We start from the raw sequence: 9,625 nt of genomic DNA, 5'->3' as shown, positions 1-9,625 counted from the left end.
ACCTGTTTTACACATGCGCACTTGGCCTAGCCAAGTGTGTTAATTTTTAATGACCCGGATGAATTTGAGATAATCCGTTGACGTCATCAGTGTACAAAAATGGCAGAGACGGAGAACGAGGTGGAGGTATTGGTTCAGAGAGTTGTAAAAGATATCAATAACGCCTTCAAGAGAAACCCGAATATGTACGTATATCCACTTTATCGAGGATAAGCTAGCTACACTATAACATCAAATGAATCATTGCGTGGTGTGCTAACAAGCAATATCATTACATTAGCAAGCTAGCTAGCTAACGTTAGTCATCACAGATTGTTGGTCAGCTACCGTTAACTAGCTAGCAGGATAAAAGGCTAGCCAGGGCAGTATAGGCTTGCAAAAATAGCAAGGTAGCTAACTAGTGTCTTTGCTTACATTGAGCCACAAATCGCTGTGGAAATATATTTGACTTTGCTGCTGAATTTGTTTGCCATTTACCTAGTTAGCTATCTACATTAGCAGCTATTCGTTAGCCAAATAATGTTAGCTAGGCGACTGGCCATAGCTATCTAGCTTGATTAGCAGAAAGGGATAACACAGACTTGTTGTTGTTCCTGTTTCTGGAATGGTATGCACAAATCATGTGATCAGAAAGCGCGTTTCACCACATACAAGTAACTTAACCAGTCGGCCAAATATTGCTGGAAGAGTCACACCTTCCTCGGCTGGCGACTCTTAACATGCCATGTCATAGCAGTGTAGCTTTGTCAGTGTTTCCTCAGTTCTGTTGGGAACATATTTCCACAATCAAAATCACTTGGAGCTGATTTCGTGGTGTTTTTAGTCTTATGTCCAACAATGTTTTTAATTATTATTATTTTTTAAATAGTAACATGTCTTTTTTTACTTTTCTTTACTCAGAAAACTTGGGGGACAATAAAATCACCTGCTGGCCACCAGTTGGGGAACCCAGATGTAGAATGCAGAATAGAACTGGAATGTAAACTAGCTTCTGTGTAGAAACGTCCTTGAGTGAGTGTTCTAAATTAGAACTGGCCTACATTCTCATTTAAGAACAGGGTGTGGATGCTTTTACTTTAATGCTGAACATCCCAGACCTTTTCTTTAGTTTGTTTTTGTTTTGACAGTCTGCTCAGAGCTCATTATAAACAAGCCTATACACATATTTAAAAGAAAGAGAGAGAATGCTGTATGCCGCACAACGAAATGTGGAAAAATAACTTTTCATTTGATACAGTTAAATTAGTTTATCCAGACCCTGGCTGTGACGCTTTTCAATTTCAAGGGGCTTTATTTGCATGGGAAACATATGTTAACATTGCCAAAGCAAGTAAAATAGATAAACAATCAAATTGAACAGTTACACAAAAGTTCCAATAGAATAAAGACATTTCAGGTGTCATATTATATCTATATACAGTGTTGTAGCGATGTGCAAAGAATTAAAGTACAGAAATAAATCTGGGTTGTATTTACAATAAGTTCCCGAGTGGCACAGCGGTCTAAGGCACTGCATCTCTGTGCTAGAGGCGTCACTCAGACCCGTGTTTCGGGTAGGTCACCATTGTAATATAAATAAACAATGGTGTATGTTCTTAACTGATTGCCCTTTTGTGGCAACGGATCACAAATATTGCTACTGTGATGGCACACTGTGGTATTTCACCAAATAAATATGGGAGTTTTATCAAAATTGGGTTTGTTTTTCGAATTCTTTGTAGGTCTGTGTAATCTGAGGGAAATATGTGTATCTAATATGCTCATGCATTTGGCAGGAGGTTAGGAAGTGCAGCTCAGTTTCCACTATTTTGTGGGCAGTGTGCACCTAGTTTGTCTTCTCTTGAGACCCATGAAATGGGTACCATAGCAACCACCAAATAATTATTATCAAAAGTAGAACAATGTCAGACCATGCCTGAACTTCTCTGATTGATAACCTACATTTCTACTTTATATGATAAGGTTAAGAGGCAAAAAAACAAAATCTAAGCTTGATTTGTAGTGTTGGTGTGTATAATGTTGCATAGGCTTCTCCAACCCTCTGGTGTTATTGGAAGTGACCCGGGCTGTGCTCAGCTGCACTGAGTGCAGTGCTTTGAGACTGTCTGCGTTTGATACCATTCACCTGACTCATGTTGATGCATAGCTAGACTATGCACACACACCCTCAAAAGTTAAAATTCCACCCTTGTTCTGTGTCCCTCTCTGCCTGTGCCAGAGCTGGGCTGTATTCAGCATAACAACATTGTGGAACATTCAGATATAGCTGTGTAGAACATTCCTCTCTAGCATATAGAATTAGAAATCACTTCAGTTCTATTTGTGACATTTTTCGTACTATACATTACAGGTCGACCGATTATGATTTTTCAATACTGATACCGGTTATTGGAGGACAAAAAAAAGCCGATACCAATTAATCGGCCGATTATATAAAAAAATAAATGTATATTTTTGTAATAATGACAATTACAACAATACTGAATGAGCACTTATTTTAACCTAATATGATACATCAACAAAATCAATTCAGCCTCAAATAGATAATGAAACATGTTCAATTTGGTTTAAATAATGCAAAAACAAAGTGTTTGGAGAAGAAAGTAAAAGTACAATATGTGCCATGTAAGAAAGCTAACGTTTAAGTTCCTTGCTCAGAACATGAGAACATATGAAAGCTGGTGGTTCCTTTTAACATGAGTCTTCAATATTCCCAGGTAAGAAGTTTTAGGTTGTGGTTATTATAGGACTATTTCTCTCTATACCATTTGTATTTCATGTACCTTTGGATGTTCTTATAGGTACTTTAGTATTGCCAGTGTAACAGTATAGCTTCCGTACCTCTCTTTGCTCCTACCTGGGCTCGAACCAGGAACACAACGACAACATCCACCCTCGAAGCAGCGTTACCCATGCAGAGCAAGGGGAACAACTACTCAGTCTTAGAGCGAGTGGGGTTTGAAACGCTATTAGCGCGCACCCCGCTAACAAGCTAGCCATTTCACATCACATGGTTACACCAGCCTCATCTCGGGAGTTGATAGGCTTGAAGTCATAAACAGCAGCTCTGCTGGCAAAATGCACGAAAGTGCTGTTTGAATGAATGTTTATGAGCCTGCTGGTGCTTACCATCACTGTCAGACTGCTCTATAAAATCATAGACTTAATTATAATATAATAACACACAGAAATACGAGCCTTAGGTCATTATGGTCAAATTCGGAATCTATCATCTCGAAAACCAGACGTTTATTCTTTCAGTGAAATATGGAACCGTTCTGTATTTCATCTAACGGATGGCATCCATATGACTAAATATTTCTGTTACATTGCACAACCTTCAATGTTATGTCATAATTACGTAAAATTCTTTGTTGCATATACCCTAACTCTGCGTGCAATGGACAGTGACACAATTTCACCTGGTTAATATTGCCTGCTAACCTGGATTTCTTTTAGCTAAATATGCAGGTTTAAAAATATATACTTCTGTGTATTGATTTTAAGAAAGGCATTAGTGTTTATGGTTAGGTACACGTTGGAGCAACGACAGTCCTTTTTCACGAATGTGCACTGCATCGATTATATGCAACGCAGGACACGCTAGATAAACTAGTAATATCATCAACCATGTGTAATTATAACTAGTGATTATGATTGATTGATTGTTTATAAGATAAGTTTAATGCTAGCTAGCAACTTACCTTGGCTTCTTACTGCATTCGCGTAACAGGCAGGCTCCTCGTGAGGCAGGGGGTTAGAGCATTGGACAAGTTAACCGTAAGGTTGCAAGATTGAATCCCCGAGTTGACAAGGTAAAAATCTGTCGTTCTGCCCCTGAACAAGACAGTTAACCCACCGTTCCTAGGCCGTCACTGAAAATAAGAATGTGTTCTTAACTGACTTTCCTCGTTAAATAAAGGTGTAAAGAAAATCGGCAAAATCGGCATCCAAAATGACCGATTTCCGATTGTTATGAAAACTTGAAATCGGCCCTAATTGATCGGCCATTCCGATTAATCGGTCGACCTCTACTATACATGACCCTAATGCAAAAGGGACTCTTTGTGTGCGTGCTGCAGTTTTGCTGTGCGCTCACGGCGTAGACTCTCTGGAGATGCATGTGTGCGAACTAGGTTGCTCTCTACAAGGCTTGTCTCCCGTCCAGACCAGTGTTAGTTGTGCATATAAAAGCTCTTTCAACTAGAGACCCATTTGGGCTAAATACAACCCTGCACCAGACAGTCAATAAAGCCCTCATTAGACTGGGCTGGAGGTTGTTATTACTGTGTGTCTGTCTAACTTAACGTTGCAGCCGTAAAACGACCACTGAGCAGAGTCCCCCCCCTACATCCAGTTTTTCAGTGGAAACGGAAGTTACATTGAAATACTGTATCCCTGAAAACATTTGTTTTCTGCCTATCCCAACGAGAGTAGAGTGTTGTGCCCTTGTAGTTTTAGCAATTAGCATGCAGGTTTTCACTCACCTTTCTCCCTCCCTCCCTCAGTGATGAGATAGGTCTGATCCCGTGTCCAGAGGTCAGGTATAACCGCAGCCCCATCGTGCTGGTAGAGAACAAGCTGGGGGTGGAGAGCTGGTGTGTCAAATACCTGCTACCCTACGTCCACAACAAGCTACTGCTCTACAGGCAGCGCAAACAGTGGCTGGATAGGGAAGGTAAGAACTTTATTGTCCAGTTTCCTTACTGTCCTCAGAAATGTCTTTTTAATTTTTTTATTTAGTCCAACACCCCAAGATAAACACACATTTCCCCCGAGGGGTTGGAAGCACAGGTCAGGCATGGTGCAGCTCTACCCTCAGGGACAGTTTTTCAGTGATTATTTTGATTTATTTTTTCCACTTTTTCTCCCCAATTTTGTGCTATCTAATTGGTAGTAGTTACAGTCTTGTCTCATCGCTGCAACACCCGTACGGACTCGGGAGAGGAGAAGGTCGAGAGCCGTGTGTCCTCCGAAATACGACCCTGCTTCTTCTTGACACAATGCCTGCTTTACCCGGAAGCCAGCCGCACCAATGTGTCGGAGGAAACACCGTACACCTGGTGAGCGTGTCAAGCGTGTATGCACCCGGCTTGCCACAGGAGTCACTAGAGCCTGATGGGACAAGGACATCCCGGCCGGACAAACCCTCACCCGGACGATGCTGGCCCAATTGTGCGCCGCCCCATGGGTCTCCCGGTCGCGGCCGGCTGTGACTCGAACCAGGATCTCTAGTGGCACAGCTAGCACTACGATGCAGTGCCTTAGACCACTGCACCTCTCGGGAGGCCCTCTGGAACAGTTTGAGGTTAAGTTCCTTGCTCAAGGGCTCAACGGTTGGTGATGGCATCAACACGTTTTCATAGCTGCTGCTTTTAGGACAGGGAAAGTAACCTTTTGTACTGCTGCTTTTAGGACAGGGAAAGTAACCTTTTGTACTGCTGCTGGCTTAGAGACTCCTCACTGTAGATTGCAAGGCTTACTGTACTCTGAAGTCCTGAGCTGTGTTTGAATACCCATACTAACATAATGTATACCACATACTTAATGAATATATACTACATACTATTAGTTCATGTTAGTATACTGTAAACAAACGGTATCCTTTCAGTTGAGAGTACTAGCGCTTTGCCGGTCTACCGGAAGTTGATGCTGTTGCTATGCAACCTCTTGCTAGCTTGTTAGCATAACAAATTACAAGTTAGACATTTCACGACTTGGGGTGTGTTCTTAAATTCAATCTGTAGTGCCAGAGTGCACTCTGGGCGTTCGTCAATTCAGAGTGTTGTCAGATTGTCCATTTGTAAATTCATAGTGTTTTGCTTTGGGAGCGTCCAGGGTGCAAACTGGATGCTCTAGCCGAGGAGTAGGGTTGATTCCAACGTTTTGACCTCACAACGGCACCCAAGCTAACTTACTAGCTACTTCCAGACAAATAAGAGAACACCCCACTCTGACCATTTTACCCGCCCAAGCAGAGCTGGTTAGGCTGTTTTCATGTTATCCAGAACGTTGGTGACTGTAACTGCTGCTGGCAACAATTTAATTACACTTTTTGCCGACGTTTACTGACACAGGCCATATTCAATGGGTGTTGAGCCTTCGTAAATTCATCAGTTATTCTGCACTCTGGTACACTTTATTTAACTTGGCAAGTCAGACACCAGAGCGAATTTACGAAAGCACACAAATGTCCATTGAGAACGCCCAACGACTATACCACTTAGCTAAGAATAACAGGAATAATCAAGTAAATAAACGTTGGGTAGTTAGCCTATAGTTAATATATTGGCAAGTTCCATGTATTAGTAGCCAACTAACGTTAGGTAGCTAGCTAACATACTGGTACATACTGCTGTAATGCTCTGTGGTTTGTAAGGATAGCTTTGCTAACAAATTGTCAGCCAACATAACGTGTAAGGTAACTTATTTGAAAGGTAATTACTTTATTACATTGCCCAACGTTTTCTTAACATTTGTCATAATTAGATAAAGCAATGAATTTGTAGGGGCTCTCATTGGACTTCGGCTGCATATTTAACACAATTTTCTTGATGATGTGAAGCCACGCCCATTTTCCAAAGAATTGCATTATGGGTCCTAAAAGCACGAAAATAGTGTCCGCTGCTTGTATTCTTCGTATTTTGGCGAATGTAGTACGACATTCGGGAACTTTTGGCCTACCAACACTATGACCAATAAGCAATACTATATACTCAATTTACCCCACAAATAGTACGGTTAGTATGAGTATTCGAACACAGCTCTGGCCTATACCTAAAACATGTTGGTTTCTAGAGGAAGGATGAACTCAGTCTACTTCGTATAAATGAGCTTTTTGGGGATGTGACGAAATCCTTTCGTTACCATTTTGGACAGACAGAATTTATTGTACCTAACAAAATGGGCATTATAAATTACTTTACTTTTACTGAAAAGAATCAGTTGATATACTGCCCTGTCTCTCCCTCTTCAAGCTCTGGTAGACATCACCTGCACTCTGCTACTGCTCAACCCAGACTTCACCACTGCTTGGAATGTCAGGTAAGAACTCCGGCTCACACCATTCTGATCTGTATACGTTGTGGCCACAGGGTAGCCTAGTGGTTAGAGAGTTGGACTAGGAACCGGAAGGTTGCCAGTTCAAACCCCCGAGCTGACAAGGTACAAATCTGTCGTTCTGCCCCTGAACAGGCAGTTAACCCACTGTTCCTAGGCAGTCATTGAAAATAATAATTTGTTCTTAACTGACTTGCCTATTTAAATAAAGGTAAAAAAATAAATAAAATTGAAGACACAATAATACGCCCTCTAAATAGACCCCACTCAATCCCATTGGCCAGGGGTGGGCAACATATAGCATATAGGAGGTTTGGTATTTTTTATTTTTTTTTGTGTGGGGGTGATTATTATTTAGGGCTAAAAAAAAACTCCAGGCCACTCTTCAACATGTAAAAGTAGATATTAAGTATGTCAAAATTATAATGAACCTATACGTTTTGAAATAACTGCCAAGACGATGCCTTAGGGTCAGTACGCCCTTCCCCCTCTGAGGGGACAACATGTCTCTCTGTTACAGTATCCAGACTAGAGGTTGACCGATTCATCGGAATGGAAAGTTTTCATTACAATCGGAAATCAGTATTTTTGGATACCGACTTGGACAATTTATATATATTTTTATTTTTTACATCTTTATTTAACCAGGCAAGTCAGTTAAGAACACATTCTTATTTTCAATGACGGCCTGGGAACAGTGGGTTAACTGCCTCGTTCAGGGGCAGAACGACAGATTTGTACCTTGTTAGCTCGGGGATTCAATCTTGCAACCTTACAGTTAACTAGTCCAATGCTCTAACCACCTGATTACATTGCACTCCACGAGGAGACTGCCTGTTACGTGAATGCAGTAGGAAGCCAAGGTCAATTTCTAGCTAGCATTAAACTTATCTTGTAAAAAACAATCAATCAATCATAATCACTAGTTAACTACACATGGTGGTTAATATTACTAGTTTATCTAGTGTGTCCTGCGTTGCATATAATCGATGCAGTGCGTATTTGCGAAAAGGGACTGTCTTGCTCCAATGTGTATCTAACCATTAACATCAATGCCTTTCTTAAAATCAATACAAGTGTATATTTTTAAACCTGCATATTTAGTTAATATTGCCTGCTAACCTGGCTCGTTGCAAACTCTGTGAAGACTATTTCTTCTTAACGAAGACAGCCAAGTTCGTGTTCATTCATAAGTGTTCATTCAGTATTGTTGTAATTGTCAATATTACAAATACATTTTTTAAAATTTTAATTGGCCGATTAATCGGTGTCTGCTTTTATTTGGTCCTACAATAATCGGTATCGGTGTTGAAAAATCATAGTCTGTTGACCTCTAATCCAGACGACTATTGTGACAGAATAATACTATAGTATCTGTGTCTGAAACTTGTCCTCTGAGGATAACTCTGATGCTGTCTATATGGATGTAGGATCTTTGTGGTAACTTGTCCTCTGAGGATAACTCTGATGCTGTCTATATGGATGTATGATCTCTGTGGTAACTTGTCCTCCTGAGGATAACTCTGATGCTGTCTATATGGATGTATGATCTCTGTGGTAACTTGTCCTCTGAGGATAACTCTGATGCTCTCTATATGGATGTATGATCTCTGTGGTAACTTGTCCTCTGAGGATAACTCTGATGCTGTCTATATGGATGTAGGATCTCTGTGGTAACTTGTCCTCAGGATAACTCTGATGCTGTCTATATGGATGTATGATATATGTGGTAACTTGTCCTCAGGATAACTCTGATGCTCTCTATATAGATGTATGATCTCTGTGGTAACTTGTCCTCTGAGGATAACTCTGATGCTCTCTATATGGATGTATGATCTCTGTGGTAACTTGTCCTCTGAGGATAACTCTGATGCTGTCTATATGGATGTAGGATCTCTGTGGTAACTTGTCCTCAGGATAACTCTGATGCTGTCTATATGGATGTATGATCTCTGTGGTAACTTGTCCTCTGAGGATAACTCTGATGCTCTCTATATGGATGTATGATCTCTGTGGTAACTTGTCCTCTGAGGATAACTCTGATGCTCTCTATATGGATGTATGATCTCTGTGGTAACTTGTCCTCAGGATAACTCTGATGCTGTCTATATGGATGTATGATCTCTGTGGTAACTTGTCCTCTGAGGATAACTCTGATGCTCTCTATATGGATGTATGATCTCTGTGGTAACTTGTCCTCTGAGGATAACTCTGATGCTGTCTATATGGATGTATGATATGTGGTAACTTGTCCTCAGGATAACTCTGATGCTCTCTATATAGATGTATGATCTCTGTGGTAACTTGTCCTCTGAGGATAACTCTGATGCTCTCTATATGGATGTATGATCTCTGTGGTAACTTGTCCTCTGAGGATAACTCTGATGTTCTCTATATGGATGTATGATCTCTGTGGTAACTTGTCCTCTGAGGATAACTCTGATGTTCTCTATATGGATGTATGATCTCTGTGGTAACTTGTCCTCTGAGGATAACTCTGATGCTGTCTATATGGATGTATGATCTTTGTGGTAACTTGTATCTGGACAGGGTGAACTCTGAGTTA

The 9,625-nt window shown here is 40.8% G+C and overlaps 1 protein-coding gene across 3 annotated transcripts in view; it reads left to right on the top strand.

Annotated features, from left to right (window-relative positions):
- Positions 1-37: 37 nt before the first annotated feature.
- The window catches only part of LOC118377317 (protein prenyltransferase alpha subunit repeat-containing protein 1-like), a 34,043-nt gene continuing 24,455 nt past the window's right edge, over positions 38-9,625 (top strand). For 2 of the 3 annotated variants that reach the window (XM_035764209.2, XM_035764208.2), the window contains exons 1-3: positions 38-185; positions 4,509-4,678; positions 6,978-7,044. In XM_035764209.2, the coding sequence (XP_035620102.1) occupies positions 100-185; positions 4,509-4,678; positions 6,978-7,044 (323 nt within the window). In that variant the 5' untranslated portion in view covers positions 38-99. The remainder of the gene's footprint in view (positions 186-4,508; positions 4,679-6,977; positions 7,045-9,625) is intronic. The other variant, XM_035764210.2, reaches the window with a different exon arrangement.

The sequence above is a fragment of the Oncorhynchus keta genome, chromosome 25 (assembly GCF_023373465.1).
Source record: "Oncorhynchus keta strain PuntledgeMale-10-30-2019 chromosome 25, Oket_V2, whole genome shotgun sequence".
NCBI classification, from domain to species: domain Eukaryota; kingdom Metazoa; phylum Chordata; class Actinopteri; order Salmoniformes; family Salmonidae; genus Oncorhynchus; species Oncorhynchus keta.
This window is presented reverse-complemented; position numbering and strand designations above follow the sequence as displayed.